Genomic DNA, 22,614 nt, shown 5'->3' with positions numbered 1-22,614 from the left:
CTCGGTCTTATAGGTCTCAAAGTTCAAAACGATGGTTGAAAATTACAATTGTCTCTCAGATATTCCAAAGTTATTAGAAGTTAATAACATATCACACTAATAATTACCTTAATTTGAGTTTCTGCAGGAGTTGGAGCAAGAAAAGGAGGCTGCCCCACTAACATCTCAAATAGTATAACGCCCACACTCCACCAATCACAGAGTTGTGTGTATCCTGGAAGAGAGACATCATCAGTTCAGTCAAACCTCAAATACAAACAATAAACTCAAAATGACTGTGATTTAAATGAAACAGTTAAGATGTTTCAATAAAATAAGCCTGAACGAGGATTAAGATAAGAAAAAACATTTTGACCCAGTGAGTTGTGAATCTGTGTAATTCCCTGCCACAGAAGGCAGTGAAGACCAATTCACTGGATGTTTTCAAGAGAGAGTTAGATATAGCTCTTGGGGCTAACAGAATCAAGGAATATGGGGAGAAAGCAGGAACAGGGTACTGATTCTGGATGATCAGCCATGATCGTATTGAATGGCAGTGCTGGCTCGAAGGGCCGAATGGTCTACTCCTGCACCTATTTTCTATGTTTTATTAAATTGACATAAGGAAAGAAAAATTAGTAGAATTTGCCACTAACCAAAATTGGTACAGAGATATCAATGATTTTATTCATTTATTTAACTTATAATTTACCCTGCCCACTTCTTTCATTTCTCTGGACACAAGGATTTAAAAAAATGGAACAAGGGCCCTGAATGGTCTTGGATGCCCAAAGCAGGTGGTTTATTAATCAAAACTTGAACATAGATTTGTTTCTTAGCCTCTAGACCAGGATACAAAATAAGATATAGGAAAAAAAGAAAACTTAGCAGCATGCCATCTTGGAAATAACACCATTCCATCATTGTTACAGGATTACAATCCTTAAAAATTGCAAAAAAAACTTTAATAATTTACTGAAGGTTTTTTTTTAAAGCACAGAAGATAATTTTTATTCTGAAATACTTAGGGAGTCACTTTTTGCTTTTGATACATGCTTTCATGTCTTTAGAGTTCCTCTGCATGTTTCGCATGCCATGTGACATGTCCTGTTGCATTAATCGGGCTTTTCTCAAGCACCTGCCACTGCAATATTCTATTGCATTTACCTGCTGAGGGTGTTTTGGAGGAAGAGGGGGAAGGGAAGGCAGGAATATTGGTCAGTGGGGTGGGTTGTCGAGACTGGGTCAGGGAATGGGGTTCGTGACATGGAAGGAGATCTAGGGGTGAATGAGTCAGCTTGAAGGTGATTGCCTCATGAGTAAAATGGAGACATGAGCCACTGCAGATACTGAAATCTTGAGTAGAACACAAAGTGCTGGAATAACTGCGCAGGTTTGGCAGTATCTGTGGAATTCATTGCCACAGCCATTGGGTATTTTTAAGGTGCAGATTGACAGATTATTTTTTAGTAAGGGTATTAGGGGTTATGGGAAGGCAGGAGAATGGGGTTGAGAGGGAAAGATAGATCAGCCATGATTGAATAGTGGAGTAGACTTGATGGGCCGAATGGCTTAATTCTGCTCCTACAACATGAACCTATCTCAAAATCAATGAATTTCCAGAACCAGCCTCAGATGTGGCTAAGGGATATAAATACTCAAGAGGGGTTTGTGAACATTCTAATGGATGCATGCGAAAGTTAGGTTGGAGGCAGTAAAAAACAGCTAATAAAAATTACACAAAATTATTTGCTGTGTTTTTTTCTTTCCAAAGTACACCAGAGCAAAACAAGACTTGTGATACTAACCTTTTCGTACTAGAACCTCAGGAGCTATGTAGTTTGGAGTTCCAACCAATGAGTGTGCGAGGCATCTTTGGTGCTGCCGGGCAGCCCTTCTTTCAAGGGTCTTTAATCTATCGCCACACTTGCAGTCAGACAAGTCTCCCCAAAGATCACTTGGCTCCATGCTGTCCTGCCTGGCATGGGTCCCTTTGGGAAAACAAAACAGATGAAAGCAAAGCAATAATTACTCTTTCACTTCCTCTTCTCCCCTTTTCCATCAGGGCAGGAGGTACAGATGTTTGAAAATGTACACCTCCAGATTCAGGAACAGTTCCCAGCTGTTATCAAGCACTGGGAGGCACCAGCTCTACCAGCTATCATATCATCATATCATATATATACAGCCGGAAACAGGCCTTTTAGGCCCTCCAAGTCTGTGCCGCCCAGTGATCCCCGTACATTAACACTATCCTACACCCACTAGGGACAATTTTTACATTTACCCAGCCAATTAACCTACATACCTGTATGTTACCCCCATGGCTGGCTTTCTGATATTCAACTAACTTTAGTCACCTGGCTAGAAATTCATCATAGCAGCAACATATGCCCAGAATAATGACAGCACATTGAAATAAAATTTCCAAAGGGTACTAGGATTTAATTGGAACCGTATTCCAGAGGCAGATGACAATGCACTACCCCTATGCACTACCATAATGGACTTTAATGATTGCAAATAGACGATGAATTTCCACAGAGGATATATTTAAATCTTGCAATGGAAAGCTCATCAAGCATGTGCTTAAGAATAAGCTCGCTAAAATGAGTCAAAATTTTATAGTTCTGACAAAGAGTTTTCAACATTAACAATATTTCATAGATATTACCTGACCTGTATTTCCACCATTTTCAGTGGTTGTTAATTATTTACATTTGCAATTTGTGTCGGGATAACAGAAAGTTACAATAGGCATTCATTTTGAGTTTTTACATCACTTCTCTCGCTGCACTCAGTGGAAGAATCAAAATGTAAGGGGCATGGAGAATCAAAGGAAACAAAAACATATAATTATTTCTGATATATTCAAGAATTCTCCGATTCCAGTGCCTTATTATAAGACTAGCCCAGAAATAAAAAAGAACCAGCTCCCATCAATTTTCCGAGACTCCATGTTATTCTCAGGCTCAGTGAACCTCAATGCATTACTTAGATTTGTTTGGAAATTTAAATTTAAAAATTCAAACTGAGTAGTATTTCTGATTCTCTCTTCATGTAGCAAGGATGGAAATTTCTCCTTTTACACACTGACAATGCCATTTAACCAGAGCAAGTAAACTAATGCTTCAGGGCAGAAGCTGATATTTTAGTCTGCTTCTGACTTATGACGTTGTGTTTTTAAAAAAATTATATTTTGTTACGTATTAAAGGTAGGCACAATAAGCTTTAGCTTCTGCCTACACCTTTTTTTTCGGTCAGAAAATATCATGTGTGATTATATTGTTTTATTTTTGATACAATGATTTTGCACTATTTAACTTTCACAACTGTATGGTCAATCTGTTGTATTGTATTGACCGGAAAATAAATAAAAAAAGAAATAAGATTTTTTTTAAGAGAAGAGTGTTAAGTAATACACTGTGGAAATAGGCTCTTTCAGCCTGCGACGACCAGCGATCACCTATTCACTAGTTCTATCCTGAAACCAAGGGACAATTTTCAGAAGCCAATTAACCTGTATGTCTTTTGAGGTGTGGGAGGAAATCCGAGCACCTGGAGAAAACCCATGCGAACAGGGAGAACGTGCAAACTTCATACAGACAGCACCCATAGTCAGGATCGAACCCGGGGCTCTGGCGCTATGAGGCAGCAACTCTATTGCTGCGCCAGTATGCCTCCCCATTCTGCTTACTATGCAGGCACTATATCATCCTCGACTCACCTTTCTGATAGTATTTGGAATCATGTGTCCACCTGAACCCAGTACAAAGTCCAAAGTCAGTGAGTTTAATGTGTCCATCGAGATCAATCAGGATGTTGTCGGGTTTAATATCCCGATGGATGAATCCCATTTTGTGGACACTCTCAATGGCTAACGTCAGTTCTCCAATGTAAAATCTGGCCAGTGACTCTGGGAACACTCCCATTCGTATCAAAAGACTCATCATATCCCCACCAGGGATGTAGTCCATCACGAAGTACAAGTTGTCTTTATCTTGGAAAGAATAGTAAAGCTTGACGACCCATTCATTGTCAGCTTCAGCCAGAATGTCCCTCTCGGCTTTCACGTGAGCCACTTGATTACGGCTCAACACCTCCTTCTTCCGCAGAGTTTTCATTGCATACAGAGCGTTGGTGTCTACTTTTTGAGCCAGGCAGACCTCCCCAAAAGCACCAACTCCCAGAGTCTTGATCTTCACAAACAGCGATTTGTCCATTTTTGCCCTTTTCAGTCTGTTGTAATTGGATTCTTTCTGATTAAGCATTTTCCTCATTTGTTCTTGCTCTGCCTCAGAGAGCCCTGCCTTTGGAAGTCAGATATTATAAATTAAATTCAAATAGGTGAATTGTACTTAAAAACAAAACACATTTATTCAAGAGAACTCAAAGACTACTTGGTATTTCCTCTGTTGAAACAATTATCATACTGAAATAATCAGTCTGAAGAAGGGTCCAAACCCGAAATGTCACCTATCCATGTTCTCCATAGATGCTACCTAACCCGTTGAGTTACTCCAGCACTTTGCTTCACCCTGTGTCCATGGTTGCATGGTAGTGGCCAGAAGCTCTCCCATCCCTCCAATTGACCAACAAAGACATCAACCTTGCACGAACACCCATTTTCCCAGTAGATTTTATGACCAGGTTATTCACTTGTGCATTTTAAAAGATTACAAATTCACTGTTCCAAATTTAAAAGTTAATTCAGGTACCAGCACAACGTTTAAGAAACATTTAGACAGGCACATGAACAGGACAGAGTTAGAAGAATTGAGGCCAAATGCAGGCAGGTGGGAGTAGCGTAGATGGGGCATGTTGGCTGGTGTGGGCAAGTTGGGCCGCTGGGCCTGTTTCTCTATGACTCTATCTATCCCTTCTAAGTGCTGCGGTATTTAAACTAATGTCCCACAATTTACTAGTGCAGAAATGTTGCATTTTATTATTAAAATGTTAAAAATCAATACCTTTGACATCTCTTGCTCCAACTGCAACCGTCGATTAAACTTTTGTTGGTACGTTTTCATTATGTTTTCCACGTGTTGTTCCATGAAGAATTTAAAAGCAAAGGGAGAATAACTTTTAATTCTCGATTCTCTCTTCTCCTCATCCTTGCTGTTTTTGCGCACTGGTACTGGCGATGTTTGAATAAGTTTTTTATCTTTCCCCATCTTCTCCAGTTTGTTGGGCTTGCTGCTTTTCTCGCTCTTGGGAGTGCTGCTGCATTCAGTTTCTTTTCGTGTCAGATCATGAATACCACGCATACTTTGGTCCACGCTTATGCAGAGGCTGTTGGCATCGAATTGCTCTGCGCTGCTCTGATGCAGCAAGTGCTTTGGGTAAGGTGGTGGGGGACATCGGCGCTCTTTCATGGTGTAATCGACAGGTTCCAGAGGATAGGCTGCAGCCCCACCTACCGCCAATGGCTTTTGATCCATCACCTCTTTGCCATCTGTGCCCTGAGTCTGTAGCCACGCTGGATGAGAAGGTGCCACAGCTGTCTGAGGCTCAGGTCTTGGAACTCGAATGCTCCTGACTGGCTGAAGAATAGGGGTGGAGGTGACTGCTGTGATAGTATTGGTAGTGTTATGAGATGGTTCCGCTTTGCTCGTCTGAACTTGTCTCACAGATGGCGACGTCTGCAGTTTACTATTGAACGAATTGGTTCGATTTGGAATTTTGGCATCTGGCCTCAGGTGGCCAGCTGACCTTGGCAATGTTTCTAGCCCAGTGTTCTGCAAGGAATCCCTTCTTGTTGGAGATGGTACTTGCCAATGTTGCACCTGGGAAGGGTTAATGTCAAACATCTCCATGTTCAGGCTATTTCTTGAAGGTGCCATCATGCTTGGGGCGAGTTCACCAAAGTCATTCCCAAACGGCGGAGCAAGGTTTGGCAATATCTGTATTTGAGGAGTAGTAGGACTTTGTTGTCTATGGTGGGACTGTGGTAAGTATAGAACTGTTGGAGGTTGCTGGAAGGTGTGGGCAGCAATGCCTTGAGTGACAGGGCTTTTATTCTGAAGGCTTCCATAACTTCCCTCTTGTGGCATCTTACTTTGAAAAGATGAGCTTCTTTGGACAGGATAACCAAAGGAAACAGTGCTGTCTCCTTGAGCTATTAAATGCTGTCTCAGGTAATGGGGGTTAGTTGACACCTGAGAGCCTTGTAATGCAATTGGTTGGCCACCATGATTGGAAAGAGTGTAGCCAATCATTTGAAGAGTTTGGCCTGTCTCACCTTTGGCTGAATATGTTTTTTGTTGATGTTTGATATCACAAGCAATGGGTGGGAATACATTGTTAGACGGAGGATTCTGTCCACTGCTTTTAGGGTGCGGTCCTATGGGGGAGCATCTCTGTCCAGGAGCATTAACAGCCATAGCTTGGCCAGCAGCAACTAAAAAGTTAATATTAGATGTATTTGCATATTGCAGTGACAGTTCACTATGTATATTTCCACTCTCGGCTCCAGAATCTGCTACTTCGTAGATCGGATTTCCCATCTGATGATAGGCAGCCAAAGAGTCATTTGATCCTTCAAAACTTGGTCTACGATCAAGATGAGGCCCAATCCCCTTTCCTTAAAATAAACAAGTAAAACAATATGATTATCACAGAGTTTCTTGCAAAAATGCGAACCATTAAGGTTAAAACCATAATGTTACTCACATTACTAACGTTATTCATATTATTCCCTTTATCATATATCTGTACACTGTGAATGGCTCTATTGTAATCATGTATTGTCTTTACGCTGACTGGTTAGCACGCAACAAAAGTTTTCCACTGTGCCTCAGTACACATGACAAACTAAACTCAAGTAAAATAAACATATTACTAATCTTTCTGTACTATCCTACAATGCCTCTAGAATTAAAAATAATAGATCCTCTGATTGTTCATTCAACAATAGCAGCTTATGATTACATAGAATGTAGCAAAACATCGCCAGACATTTCATGGAAGTACAATTTAACAAAATTTGACAAGCTGTTCTGTGAGACCTCCCACTGCTCCTCTCTGCGATTCCTGCTGCTCTCCGACTCTCCGACTGTGACCCACTACCACAGCCATGTGTGTAAGCCCCTGCAGTGAGTGAAGAAGGGAACCTATTCCTGTTCTCTAGAGATGCTTGCTGACCTGCAGATTTACTCCTGCACTTTGTGTCGTTCTTTTACAAAGACATTAAGGCAAGTAATCTAAAGCTTAGAGAAAGGTGCAGGTTTTAATGAGTGTATTAAAGGAGAAAAGACGTTTAAGATAGCTAAGTTTCACAAGGGAATTCCAGAACTGAAAGCAGAGTTTGCGATGGTGGAATGAATAAATTCATGAATGATCAAGAAAGTAGAATTGCTGGACGACTGGTATCTGAGGGTTATTTATACAAGCTGGAGATTATAAACAGTAGGGAAAAATGGGCCATGGAGGGAGTTGAAAATATGGATGAAGATTTTAAGACAAAGTCCTTACTTAATTGAAAGCTAATACAAGTAATCAAACATGAGGTAATGGAGGAGTAAAACTTGAGTATCTAAAGTGTGTAGAAAGGAACTGCAGATGCTGGTATATACTGAACATTAGACACAAAGTGCTGGAGTAACTCAGAAGGTCAGGCAGCATCTCTGGAGAAAAAGGATGGGTTTGATAGGAACTGCAGAAGCTGGTTTATACCGAAGATATATCCGAAGATTTTCTCCAGAGATGTTGCCTGACCCTCTGAGTTACTCCAGCACTTTGTGTCCATCTTGAGTATGTAAGTCTGCATTCTAAGTTTTAGATGAGTCGCTGAGTATTAGACAATATAAAAAGATCTAAGATACAACTCCTAGTTTGCAGCGTGAATAGTTACAATTGATTTCAGAATTCTTAGGATATGGAATTCAAAATTTGGTAGGAATGAAGTTTGATCAATGATTTCTATCAATGCTGTGTTTATGGACATTAACTCCAAGCTATTTCAATGCTATCCCAAAACCAGAGAGCATTATGCCTTATTGAGCCTGCAGAAGAGACTCAACACGAAACCTCGACTAGCCATTCCCTCCACAGATGCTGCCCGGCCTGCTGAGTTATTCCAGCACTTTGTGTCTAAACAGAAAAGCAAGAAGCCCACAAATATCAGCCAGGAAATGATATGAAAAGTAGGAGTCATTCTACAAAGAAATGAAGCATGATTAGTTGAAATTATGATTCAGTAAAATAAATTGCAGTCTTCCAATAAATCACACTTCCCATCATACAAGAAAGCCTGGATAGAATGGATGTGGAGAAGATGTTTCCAATTGTGGGAGAATCTAGGACCAGAGAGCACAGCCTCTGATTAAAAGGATTAGTTTAGTTTAGTTTAGAGACACAGCACGGAAATAAGCCCTTCGGCCCACCAAGTCCGCGCCGATCAGCAATCCCTACACACTAACACTATCCTACGCACAGTAGGGATAATTTCCAATTATATCAAGCCAATTAACCTACAAACCTGTAAGTCTTTGGAGTGTGGAAGGAAACCGGGGATCCTGGGGAAAACCCATGCAGGCCACGGGGAGAATGTACAAACTCTGTACAGACAGCGCCCGTAGTCATAATTGAACCCGGGTCTCTGGCGCTGTAAGGCAGCAACTCTACCGCTGCGCCACTGTGCCACCCTGTATGTACGTTTAGAATAGAGCCGAGGAGGAATTTCTTTAGCCAGTGGGTGGTGAATCTGTGGAATTCATTGCCACAGGCAGCTGTGGAGGCCGTCATTGGGTATTTTTAAACCGGAGATTGATAGATGATTAGTAAGGGTGTCAAAAGTTATGGAGAGAAGGCAGGAGAATGGGGTTGAGAGGGAAAAATAGACCAGCCATGAACGAATGGCAGAGTAGACTTGATTTGGCCTAATTCTGCTCCTAGGTCTTACGAATTTATGAACCCATGCATTGCAGGAGTGAATCCTGGCTTAGTACCATTCTCGTCACAGTATATTTTTAAACGCTTCCACATCAGGGTGCAGGAGCTTGGTCAGGAATAAGACAAGGTGATCACAATTTTTATTACAATTATATTGCTTAAAGCGACATTGTGAACAAAATGGAAGACCAACATGCTTGTGCCCGAAACACTTTGCTTTGTTCTTAATCCCAGGTGCAGAAATTTAAAATCTGCCCATCAATTTAAAACAGACCTATGCAAAGATAAAACATCAGAGGAAAAAAAAGTGCTCCTTGTTTCTTTCAGACATAAAGCACTATGATATTGGAGGGCCGAAAAGGCCTGTTTCCGGCTATATATATATGATGATGATATGATATGATGATATTCACTCAAAGCACCGTGACTGGTGGAATTTGGCTAGCAAGTCATTTTTATACTGTATTTCTTTAGGTATCTTTTGTTAACTTTTTTGCCTCCCCTTTTTCCTTTAAACAAACACCTTGTTAGATCCACAGTGGTGGTTTCCTTTGGACAAAGCAATTAGCAAACTGTTTAGGTCCAACCATCTGCCTATATAACCCCCTCCCCCCCCCCCCCCCCCGCCTATGCCCACCTATTACCTGCCACGCTTTATCCTGCCTCTTGTCTCTCCCAGCTTTCTTCTCCCCCCCCCATGGCAATTTGAAGAAGATCCAAAGCGTTAACTTTCCACATTTTCCAGAGATACTGCCTGACCCACTGAGGTTCTCCAACATTTTGTGTCATTTTGTGTATTAATCAGCATCTTGTTCCTTGTCAATTAACCTACAAACTTGCACATCTTTGGAGTGTGTGAGGAAACCAGAGCATCCGGAGGAAACCCACGCAGTCACAGGGAGAACGTACAAACTCTGTGCAGACAGCAACCATAATCAGGTTCGAACACAGGTCCCTGGCGCTGTAAGGCAGCAACTCCATCGGTGCGCCACTGTGCCACCCTTGCTGCCCTCATGCAGGCATCATCTTGACATGGACCATAAACACTTCAGGCAGGATTGTTGGACAACTATTACGATTAACCACCCAAGACTATTGCTTTTTCTGCCCCAAATGCATAAAGACAAAGAAGATTAAAGCAGTAATAAGGTCTCTTAAGCCTTTTCTAACATTCGTTAAAACCATGATTCATTCCATGATTTATCCACATCCTTAATCCCCATTTCCTCAGATCCTATTAGCATCCAAAAATCTATCAAATTCATTTTTCATGACAGTGCTTCTCTGGGGTGGAGAATTCCATAGATTTATAACCCTATGTGAGGGAAAGAACATTATTTTCTCAATCCTAAACAACCACTCTCAACCCAATACTGTGCTCCCTCGTGACCTCCCCCACCCCAGCTTTGGATCTACCAGCAGGAGGAAACAGCTATTTGGCAGATATCCAATAAATCTTGCACCAAATATTGTGTCTCAACGAGATCCTGCATGAGTATCAGCCAATCTTCTCAATCCTTCTTCTTGGAAGAAATCTCTCATCCCAGAATCAACAGAGAGAATCCACACTGTGCTGGCTCAAATCAAATATTTCTTTAGCTAACTCAATGGTTCAATGGTTTCTGTATTATCATGTGTACCCAGGTACTGTGAAATACTTTTTTGCATACAACTCAGCAAAACTACCACCATACACGAGCACAAGCCCCCAGTTAGACCAGAATGTACAAAACAGCCTACTGAGACTGAATGCGAAAGGTGTCATTTTAGCGTCTCAAAGGCCCATTGCAGCCGTCACCTCCATCCCAGTTGTCCTCTCCCTACACAGCCCTCTTCAGACCCCCCCCCCAACCCAGCATATACTGGGAATCAAAGCTAGAGCTTTATCATCGCAGTTTATTGCACAATAACTCAAGCAGTCTCACCTTATTGGAGAAAGTAATCAATGGCAGATAATTTAAGTAATGGCACAATTCACAGATACAGTGGCTCGGTAGTAGAGTTGTTGCCTTACAGCCCCAGAGACCCGGGTTAAATCATGTCTAAGGGTGCTGTCTGTTCAGTGTTTGTACATTCTCCCTGTGACCATGTGTTTTCTCCGAGTGTTCCGTTTTCCTCCCATATTCCAAAGACGTGCAGGTTCGTAGGATAATTGGCTTCTGTAAAATAGTCCCTGGTGTGTATGATAAAACGAGTGCGCGGGTGATCGCTGGTAAGCGCGGACTCGGTGGGTGAGGGGCCTATTTCCACAGTGCATCACTACACTAAACGAAAGAAACATCTCCAAAATATATGTATTATAGACTGAGGTGGACCCGTTGGGTTCAAATCTCTCCTGCGGGCCTCTCCTGGGGCAACACTCTCCCAACTGACGATCCTGCAGGCCCGGCCGCCCTCTCCAACTGACGAAGCCCGTTGCTGGGCGGGGAGTGTTCCCCGGGGCCATGGGCTGGCGAGGGGGGACAGTGAAGGGGAGAGGGAGTCACTCATCTCGGTCCCGTGCTGCCAGCGCTGCAGCCAGAGTGAGCCGTGGACACGAAGCCTCTCCCGCAGCATGGCGGCGATCGTCAACAAAGGGTGGCGAACGGCGATGATGGCCATCTTGCTGGACCCTTTGCTGCCGCGCTGCACCACGGGAGGAAGGTCAGGCCCGGGGCAGGCCAGGATGGGCGCGGGTCCCCCCGGCGGGGGGGTGGTGAAGCGCATCTATTAAAGTTAGCGGCAGCTCGTGGGATCAGCAGACCCCTCCTCCTCATTGGCCCCAAACCTCTCCTGCATTAGTCCAGCACCCTATCCCCCACTCCCACCTGCTCCCCCCTCCCCCCCACTCATCCAGTCCATCCCCCCTCCCCACCCCAGCCACTCACCCACTCGATCCCCCCTTATCCCCTCCCCCCCACTCACGCACTCGATCCCCCCTCCCTCCATCACCCGCTCCATCCCTCCTGAACCCTCCCCTTATCCTCCCTTCCCCTCACCCCCCCCTCCCTCACCCACTTCATTCCCCCTTAACCCCCCAAACCTCTCCTGCATTGGTCTAGCACCCTCCCCTCCCCCACTCCCCCCCACTCACCCAGTCAGTGGGTGAGTTAGCAGCAGCTCATCGGCCCGGACCCCCCCCCCTCCCCCCATTGACCGCCACTCCCATCATTCTGGTGTGTCCCGCCCCTCCCTCATTGGCCGCCGCTCCCGTCATTCGTCAAATGCATCTGACGGCCAGGGACTTGGAAAAGGTCATTTTGCTGGACCCTTAAACTTTAAAATGACTCTAACTTTAAAAATATAAGATCAATTTGAACGAAACGTGCATTAAGGTGATCCCAGTGAGTAAGGTGGCCCTAAAATTGTCACGCTATCTTGTGACAGTGGCACAAAAATAAGGAAGGATCGAACAAACAAGATGAGAGTTTTAGTAATATGTATAGATAGGTTATTGAAAAATTATCCACATTGGTCGCAAAAATGTTTTGTTGGTGCACAAAGAGCAGGAGGATAACTAAAGGGCCTGTCCCACTTAGGCGATTTTAAGGCGACTGCCGGTGACTAGGCTGTCGCCGAAAGTTCGCCGGGGTGTTGCGGGCATGATTGTGAGGAGTCTTCAATGAATCGTAGCGGATCTCGGCGCATTGCGGAAATTTTTTCCAGATAGAAATTTCTTGGCGACAGCTGGCTTGTCGCCAGGTATCTTAGCTTATTGCGGGCGCTGTCGCATGCTGTCCCCAGGTTTGCTAGGTTGTCGCAGTTGCATTTAGAAGCACGTAATATTAAATTAAGAAAAGCATTTGAAGATACCAGAAGATAGTTTTGTTTAACCAATTTATTTACCGTCAGGACATTTGACAGGTAGATTGGAGGCGTCATTTTGACGGCGGGTAAGCGTGGGAATTTTGCGATGTTTCTGAAGACGGTGTAATCTCTTAGCCAGCTGCTAGTTTCACAAAAAAAGTTACTTGTATCGACCTGACTCGGCATTGTCGTGGTCATTGTCCTAGGGTAAAAGAACATTTTGCCGATCTGCTACGACTTTGACAGTCGCCGGCAGTTGCCTTAAAAATCGCGTAACTGGGACAGGCCCTTTAGAAAAGATGAGGCATGGGGTTACCTATATGGAAAGGGAGGTTATGTTGGCAAAGTTCTTAGAACGTAGAACAGTACAGCACAAGAACAGGGTCTTTGGCCAACAATGTCTGTGTCAAACATGATGCCAACCCAAACTATTCTTTTCTACCTGCACATAACCCATATCCCTCTATTCCCTGCATATCCATATGCCTCTTAAATGCCACTAATGTAACTGCTTCAACCACCAGCCCCGGCAGTGTGTTCCAGGCACTCACCATCCTCTGTGTAAAAAAACCTGCCTCGCACATCTCCTTTAAATTTCTTAATGAATGCTTTGCAGTTATCTTCACAAAAGAGGGTGATAATGCCTAATTTATAGTAAAGGAGGAAGTGTGCTAAATATTGTTCATAATAAACAATGGGAGAAGGAGGAAATATCAAGATTTGCAAGAAAGCTACCATGAATGGAATTTGTTCACTGAGGAAAGATTTAAGGGACTAGGGTTGTTTACTTTGGAACAGAGAAGACTTAGAGGGATATGAAAGTATGATCAAGAAAGAATAAATAGAAGTGATCTATTTCCCTTAGCAGAGGGATGAAAAACTACAAGGACATACCTTTAGAATGGAGATTAAAATACATTTATTTAGCCAGAGGGTTGTGAATCTGTGCAATTCATTGCCACAGACAGGTTCTTGATTAGTAAGGGTGACAGGAGTTATACGGAGAAGGCATGAGAATGGGGTTGAGGGGAAAAATAGATCAGCCATAATTGAATGGCGGAGTAGACTCGATGGGCCGAATGGCCTAATTCTTCTCCTATGACCTGCGTGGGTTTTCTCCGAGATCTTCGGTTTCCTCCCACACTCCAAAGACGTACAGGTATGTAGGTTAATTGGCTGGGTAAATGTAAAAATTGTCCCTAGTGGGTGTCGGATAGTGTTAATGTACGGGGATCGCTGGGCGGCACGGACTTGGAGGGCCGAAAAGGCCTGTTTCCGGCTGTATATATATGATATGATATGATATGACAAATTAATTAGTCAGAAATTGGAGGGTTCGAAGGGTAATTAAGAACAGGTTTTTCCAGTGAGAGGGGATGATGATTTGGATAGTAGAAGCAGAAAGAGTTATCACATTTAAACAGTATATGGATGTATATTTGAAATGCAACAACCTGCAGAAAACAGAAAATGTGGGATTTTGACTGGGTAGCTCTCTTTCAAGCACATGGACACAAGAAGCAAAATAGCCTCCTAAATGATAAACCCTCAGTAATTCTGTGGGAAATGTCAAATTGCTATCAAAAGAAATCACAGATGGTTTTGTTGGGAGACACAAAATGATGAGGGGCATGGATAGGGTAGACAGTCATAATCTATTTGCCAGTGTGGAAATAACAATACTAGAGGACATAATTCTGAGGCGAGGGGGCAAAGTTCAAAAGAGATGTGCGGGGTATGTTCCCCTTCCCCTTCTCTCCTGTCCCCCCGTCCACCCCCCCACAGAGGATGCTGGCTGGGTGGGTGCCTGGAACACACTGTTGGTGGAGGCAGATATGAATGTGGTATTTAGGGGACTCTTCGATATGCACATGAAAATGCAGGGAACGGAGGGATATGGATTATGTGCAGTCAGATAAGAGTTGGCCTTGACATCATGTTCAGTAGACATTGTGGGCCGAAGGGCCGATTCCTGTGCTGTTCTATGGTCTATATGTGCTATGTTCACTCCATTGCTGGAGCAACATAGGGCATTAGAAACATTCCTCGCCAAAACCGCCAATCACATCTATGCCAGGTCCTTGAAATTAATATTTCTAGTAGAAAATACCAAACATGGTGGAAATGAGCAGATAGAGAGTTTAATCAAAAGTTCCTGATCCAATCTACTCCAAAACTGGCAAATAATCTTGTGTGGGTAGAAACTGCAGATGCTGGTTTATATCGAAGATAGACACGAAATGCTGGAGTAACTCAGCGGGTCAGGCAGCATCTCTGGAGAAAAGAGATGGGTGACGTTTTGGGTCGTAATCCTTCTTTGGACTATTAAATAATTTAATCTAATCTAACCAAAACTCGTCACTGTGAAAAGATGAACATGAGTTTGAGTTGATTGTTAAACTTTTTGGTTTGAATTGATGCTGCATTTACCTGGTGAAGTTTGCTTAATAACGCGTACAATCTGTTCAGTCCGAGGGTCCAGATAACCCATCTTGCTTATGTAGTCCAGAGCTGCTTCGATGCTTCTGCTACCAGTCTGCTTGAGAGCTCGGATCGCCATCTCCTAAAAATAAAATCCATTTAAAATGTATAAGTAAAATAGAAGTTTTAAGAACAAAGTGATACAGTAGCTGTGTAGACCAGGGTGTAATTGGTTGGGCAGATAACACTTGCAGCGACAATCTTTTTGTCTGGGGTTTGGTAAACCTTCCTGCAAGAGAACCATTGTGCGGTTTTATTTAATGGCAAAAATGGGGCTAATTATAACCCATATTTAAGGAAGGATGCGCTGGCCCTGAAGAGGCTCCAGAGGTGGTTTAGAAGAATGATCCCAGGAATGAGTGGGTTAACTTATAAAGAGCATTTGATAGCACTGGGTCTGTACTCGCTGGAGTTTAGGAGAATGAGGGGACCTCATTGAAATGTACCGAATAGTGAAAAGCTTGGATAGAGTCGATGTGGAGAGGATATTTTCACTAGTGGGAGAGTCTAGGACTAGTGACCATAGCCTCAGAATTGAAGGACAATCCTGTAGAAAGGAGATGAGCATTTCTTTAGTCAGTGGGTGGTGAATCTGTGGAATTCTTTGCCACAGAAGGCTGTGGAGGCCAAGTCAATGGATATTTTTAAGGCAAAGATAAATAGAATCTTGATTAGTACGGGTATCAGGGGTTATGGGGAGAAGGCAGGAGCGTGGGGTTAGGAGAGAGAGATAGATCAGCCATGATTGAATGGCACAGTAGACTTGATGGGCCGAATGGCCTAATTCTGCTGCTATTACTTATGACCTTAAGAACTTTGCAGTAAGTGTGCTCACAATGTTAGGCTTAATATTGGCACGTGTACAGCGATACGGTGAACCACTTTGTGTAGGAAAATAACTGCAGATGCTGGTACAAATCGAAGATATCAAAATACTGGAGTAACTCAGCAGGTCAGGCAGCATCTTGGAGAGAAGGAATGGGTGACGTTTTGGGTCGAGACCCTTCTTCAGACAGATGTCAGGGGGGGCGGGACAGAAAGGATATAGGTGGAGACAGGAAGACAGTGGGAAAACTGGGAAGGGGAGGGGAAGAGAGGGACAGAGGAACTATCTAAAGTTAGAGAAGTCAATGTTTATACCGCTGAAACATTTTGTTTTGTAATGATATCCAAGTAGAGCAGATATACCATACATAACTCAGGTCAATCAACTCAAACTCAAGTACAATAGATAGAGCAAAGGGAAAGATACAGAGCACAGAATATAGTTCTCAGCATTGTAGCACACCAGCTCCATGGCCAAAGTCCATGTTATTCTAAAGTGTAGCCACTCCTGTAGAAATATATTACAAGGTGTTAACAACAGAAGAGAGAGGAAACTATTATATGATATTGGAGGAAAAGGCATCTTACACAACTGTTAAGAATTATTCTTAAAACCACACATTAATCGCATTTATCTTATTGAAACATATAAGATAATTAGGGGATTGGACACATTAGAGGCAGGAAACATGTTCCCAATGTTGGGGGAGTCCAGAACAAGGGGCCACAGTTTAAGAATAAGGGGTAGGCCATTTAGAACGGAGATGAGGAAGAACTTTTTCAGTCAGAGAGTGGTGAAGGTGTGGAATTCTCTGCCTGAGAAGGCAGTGGAGGCCAGTTCGTTGGATGATTTCAAGAGAGAGCTGGATAGAGCTCTTAAGGATAGCGGAGTGAGGGGGTATGGGGAGAAGGCAGGAACAGGGTACTGATTGAGAGTGATCAGCCATGATCGCATTGAATGGTGGTGCTGGCTCGAAGGGCTGAATGGCCTACTCCTGCACCTATTGTCTATTGTCTATTTTTATGCTTCAGCTGCATATAATAAAAATAATATTTGATGCCAAAGCCTGCCTTCCGTGGATGATTTAATTCACCCCCCCCCCCCCCTCCAATTTTCCTCATCATTTGTCAATACTTGGGCGCACAGCAGGAGAGTTGCTGCCTTACAGCGCCAGGGACCTGGGTTCAATCTTCACGACAGGTGCTGTCTGTACAGAGTTTGTATGTTCTCCCCGTGACCACATGGGTTTTCTCCGGTGCTCCAGCTTCCTCCCACACTCTAAAGACTTACAGGTTAATTGGCTTCGGTAAAAATTGTAAATTGTCCCTAGTATGCAGGGTAGTGTTAGTGTATGGAGTGGTCGCTGGTCAGTGTGGACTCGGTGGGCCAAAGGGCCTGCTTCCGCGCTATAACTCTTGCTGACCACCAGCTTTCTCATGCCAGACTGATAACTAAATAATAGGCTACACCAGGCAAAGTAATTGATCAAAGTGGAGACTCAAGGAACTGTGTATTCTGGTTCCACTCTCTTTCCTGTGCCCCACCTGGAAAATGGCCTACTACCCCCCCCCCCCCCCCCCATTCCTCAACCATCTCTTCCCTGTGCCCCATTGGATTCGCACCAGTCTCCTCCCTTCCCCCTGTCCTTAACTAACTATATTCCTTCATCTGACTTTACAATTCGCACCTCTTCTCTCCTTAATTCACACTTTTTGTATCTTCATCTATTGCCTTTGTCCGACAATCTCCCTCTTCCTCACCTGTATTCACCTATCACTTCTCAGGTTTTTTTCCTGCCCTTACCTCTCTTCCAACTTTCCCCCAACCTCAATCACAGTAATTCTGAAGAAGTGTCCCAACCCAAAATGTTGCCTATCCATGTTCCCTAGAGATGCTGCCTGACCCGCTGAGTTACTCCAGCCTTTTGTGACTTTTTTTTAAACCTCTACAGGGGCGGCACAATGGCGAAGCGGTAGAGTTGCTGCCTCACAGCACCAGAGACCAGGATTCGATCCTGACCAAGGGTGTTGTCTGTACGGAGTTTGTACGTTCTCCCTATGACGTGGGTTTTTTCTAGGTACGCCAGTTTGCTCCCACAATCCAAAGCCGTACAGGTTTCTAGGTTAATTGGCTTAGGTAAAATTGTATATTGTCGCTAGTGTGTGGGATAGTGTCAGTGTACAGGGTGATTGCTGGTTGGCATAGACTCGGTGGGGTGAAAGGCGTGTTGCCACGTTGCATCTCTAAAGTCTAATGTGTACGCCTCAGGCAACCAGGAAATCCTAGATTAGTTGTAAAGAAGATCTTCTAAGATTCAAAAAAAAAGTTTATTAGCATTCAGCTCTTTTATAAAAGGTGGGTTAGAGGCCTGAGTAATCTTCTGAGAAGCATGGAGCTCTTTCCCGAAAAGATACTATACCTCTCTTCCAACAAACCTCCCACGAGAGTGGAGTTAGACTTCAGAGATAATAGGAATCTATTCTAACCATGGTGACTACACTAGAGAATCAAGGTCACCAAAACCTTAGCAGTCAAGATGAAGTATGCAAATAACTCTTACATGCATTTAAATACCAAACTCCAAGCAATTGTTAATTTATTTGCTAAACATACAAGAGGAAGTGCCTTGTATTTAACTCAGTGGGCAGGCAGCATCTGTAAAGAAAAGGAATATGTGACATTTTGGGTCAAGACTCTTCTTCAGACCCTGAAGTTCCTCATATGTTGCAAAACATACTTGGCTAATAAAGTATTATTGTGATTGTGATTGATTGAAACGTCACCTATTCCTTTCTTTCGGAATACTGCCTGACCCGCAGCCTTACTCCAGCATTTTGTGTCTATTTTCGGTGTAAAGCAACAATCTGCAGTTCCTTCCTACACATGCCTTGTATTTCATATCTACAATACAAAGTTGCTCCACAAACCTGCTCCTGCTCTACACTTGCCCGATCTGCCAACACAGGTTAACGGCAAGATCCTGGTAAAACCTGGATCACCTGATTGTTTTCTGAGAAGTGGCTCCCGAACTAAGACAGTTGATGATGAAATTACCATCGTGGGAAGAGATTGCCAGGCAGATAGATTAAACGATTCAAGAATGTGCTCAAAGCATCCTTGAAAAAGCACAATTTCTCCACCAATTCCAAGGAACCAGCAGCCCGTGACCATTCTAAGTGGAGGAGGTCCATTCAGAATGGTAGGAAGAATTTAAACTCCATCACACAAAATCCCTGCAGAAACAATGGAAGGAATGTACCATCTTGAAAAAAATGCTTGCTGTACTTGGCAGATTAATAATATGGACCTGATATTCAAGTAACATCAATACCTGCATGGATATGAAAGTATGCAGATTGAAAATGTGATATGAATAATCTTATTTCATGGAAGACTCTGTCACCAATGTGGTTAGTTCTAAAACTGCTTTCCTTTCATAGTAAACTTTTCATCTTCTTGTGGCAATGTAACTGTTCTCATTTAGAACCAACAAAGTTATTTTTCTCTGTTTCAAACAGTGAATTTTCTTGTTTTTCTGTTTCTTTCCCCAGGATGTTTAATTTAGATGTTTTTGTTAAACCTCTCCCAAATTTCATAAAGTGATAGGAGCAGAATTAGGACATTCCGCCATTCAATCATGGCTAATCTATCTTTGCCTCTCAAACCCATTCTCATGCTTCTCCCCATAACCCTTGACAGCCTTATTAATCAAATTACAATTGTTAGTCATGTGTAATGTAGTTTAGAAATTTACCACCTCCAAAAATAGGTACAAAAGGGATCACCAATAGTCAGATATTTTTACTTCTCAACTATATTGGGAGAGGAGTGATGAGATTTCAGACCCCTCCTTGTTTCAGACAGCAGGGTTTACTTGCAAAGACAGAAATCATGATAGATCACAATGCAGGGGTCACAGTCAATTGAAACAAAATCTGGGAAGTTCTGTAAATTCTTTTAAATTTACTTTTGCTAATTCTGTGCTTATTTTGTAGTCATGATGGTCCTGGAGAAAGAAAAGCATCTATGGTACCAGTGTAATATCTTTCATTTCTAATATTGTGTTATTAATTTGTTTTTTTGTTTATTATATGTTAGCTATGAATATTGTGTTTACAGGCATGTTTTGCTGTTGGAAGTAAGAATTTCATTGTTCTGTTGTGGGTACACACTGACTTAATTGACAGGAAACAAAATGCTAATTTAATGAGTAACTTTTTGCTATTCTTAAACTAACCAAATTAATTTGTGGTAAAAATTTTAATCCCCATAAAAAAGAAACTTTCCAGAATTGATCTCAGATTGGTGTTTACCAATGCATCAGAGATCTGGGCAAGTGTATAACCTTAGACTATAGAGATACAGTGTAGAAACAGATCCTTCGGCCCAACAAGTCCACACCGACCAGCAATCACCCCATACACTTGCACAATCCTAAAACACTAGGGACAATTTACAATGTTACTGAAGCCAATTAAACTTGCACATCTTTGGATTGTGGGAGGAAACCGGACCACCCGGAGAAAACCCACGCGGTCACTGGGAGAACATACAAACTCTGTACAGACAACACCTGTAGTCAGGATCGAACCAGGGTGTCTGGCTGTAAGGCAACAGCTCTACCGCTGTGCCACTCCTAACCCTTTCACCATTTAATTTTCCACAACCTCTTTAAATTGCAGGATGGTGAAGGTTAGTTGTTAAAAATACCTTCAAGATTTCTCAAATTCCCAAACAGATCACAGAAGTTAATTCTGGAGCAGGATTTTCAATAATTTACATCATTCGAGCCAGTGGGATTAAAAGAAGTCTGGAACTATTCAGGGATAAATGCCAATCTTTCATAAAATATTACTGCAGAGAACATACATGAAGTTTGCCCACTACATTTCTGAAAATGATCTAAATAATTTCAGATAAGAATTTCAATAACCAGGGAAAAAAAATGCTGGTATCAATTTTAACTGTGTGTTTACCAAAACATGATGGAGAATTATCTAATACTCTCACCATTTAATTCCCACAATTTATTTAAATTATAGGCAATATTTTGGTGTTCTCAACTGGTTTCAAACTAGTAAAAATGTACGTGTAGCTGTAGGTTTAAAACTTTTCCTAAAGCATGTATATTATTATTAAGCATGGAACAAAACAAAAACAGGATATGCTACAACTTCAAGATACATTTTTAAAACACTATAAGTAACCATTACTGTTTTACCAGAGCAAGATTAACAAGATGGTGATATATCTTATCTTAGTATTTCCTTTGCTGCTGAGGTATTTGTTGGTGGCTGTTAATGTAATGCAGATGATACTTTTTTTCATTCCGACATACACCATTCCCACTCCCCAACAGTATCCACTCTCCTTCAAGGAATATAATCACTGTGGTCGCTTCCCCCCACCCCACTTCAAATGCCATCAGAATCTATCAATTCTGAAATAGATAAAATCATCTCAGATTGGGCAGCATGATGGCACAGCAGTAGGGATGCTGCCTTACAGCACCAGAGACCCGGGTTCGATCCTGACTACAGGTGCTGTCTGCACAGAGTTTGTATGTTCTCCACTTGGCTTTTCTCTGGAAGCTCCAGTTTCCTCCTACACTCCAGAGACATAAAGGTTTGTAGGTTAATTCGCTTTGGTAAAAATTGTAAATTGTTCCTAGTGTGTAGGATACTGTTCGCGCTAGTGTACAGGGATCACTGGTTGGCTTTGACTCGGTGGGCTGAAGAGCCTGTTTTCACGCTGTGTCTCTAAAAATCTAAATAAGAATTTCAATCACCAGAATAAAACTTCCTGGTATCAATCTTAATTTGAGTGTTTATGAAACTATATGAAAATTATTAGGTGAGTGGACATTAATTTTCCAAAACCATTTCTGCTGTGATTGATGGATCAGCACATTGATACAATCATAAAGAACGCCCATCAACGCCTCTACTTCCTTAAAAGATTTGGTATGTCACCGAATACTCTCTTGAACCTCTACAGGTGTGCAGCAGAGAGCATATTGACTGGTTGCATCGGGGCCTGGTTCGGCAACTCGAACACCCAGGAACAAAGAGGACTGCAAATAATGATGAACATTACCCGGTCCATCACAGGCTCCAACCTCCCCACCATTGAAGGGATCTACAGGAGTTGCTGCTTCAAAAGGCAGCCAGCATCATCAAGGACCCACACCACCCTGGCCATACTCTCATTTCACTCCTGCCATCGGGAAGAAGGTACAGGAGTCTAAAAACTGCAATGTCAAGATTCAAGAGCAGCTTCTTCCCTACAACCATCAGCCTATTAAACACTGTAATCTACAAATAAGCTCCAAACTACATAGACTTGGGGGCACTGAATTTGTCTTTGCACTATTATTGTGTGTGTGTGTGTGTGTGTGTGTGTGTATATACATATTTATTATACTATATATATATTATTTTAAACTTTATTGTTTATTTAGTGTTTACAGAGTACTATGTTTACATATCTGTTGTGCTTGTAGGAGCCATTTGTGTTTGTAATAGCTGTTTAGTGTATATTATTTTGTATCTTGCTGTATATGTAATCATCTCACGACACTTGGGGGTTAACGTACTGGGAGGAGTCAGAACTAGGTACTATCTAGGAATGCAGAGAGGGGATGCGTCAGA

At 42.5% G+C, this 22,614-nt stretch overlaps 2 protein-coding genes across 2 annotated transcripts in view; one reads left to right on the top strand and one right to left on the bottom strand.

Annotated features, from left to right (window-relative positions):
• Window positions 1-22,614, top strand: part of sap18 (Sin3A-associated protein) — an 81,285-nt gene that overhangs the window by 14,925 nt on the left and 43,746 nt on the right. The gene's annotated exons all lie outside the window — the stretch shown is intronic.
• lats2 (large tumor suppressor kinase 2) overlaps window positions 1-22,614 on the bottom strand; it is a 48,246-nt gene that overhangs the window by 2,704 nt on the left and 22,928 nt on the right. Inside the window, exons 4-8 of the mRNA XM_078402433.1 lie at window positions 15,088-15,220; window positions 4,950-6,562; window positions 3,707-4,289; window positions 1,788-1,970; window positions 108-214 (exon numbers count right to left, since the gene is read on the bottom strand). Of these exons, the coding sequence (XP_078258559.1) occupies window positions 108-214; window positions 1,788-1,970; window positions 3,707-4,289; window positions 4,950-6,562; window positions 15,088-15,220 (2,619 nt within the window). The remainder of the gene's footprint in view (window positions 1-107; window positions 215-1,787; window positions 1,971-3,706; window positions 4,290-4,949; window positions 6,563-15,087; window positions 15,221-22,614) is intronic.

Source organism: Rhinoraja longicauda, chromosome 7 (assembly GCF_053455715.1).
Source record: "Rhinoraja longicauda isolate Sanriku21f chromosome 7, sRhiLon1.1, whole genome shotgun sequence".
NCBI lineage: Eukaryota > Metazoa > Chordata > Chondrichthyes > Rajiformes > Arhynchobatidae > Rhinoraja > Rhinoraja longicauda.
Note: the sequence above shows the minus strand (reverse complement) of the source record. Positions and strands in the feature narration are given on the sequence as shown.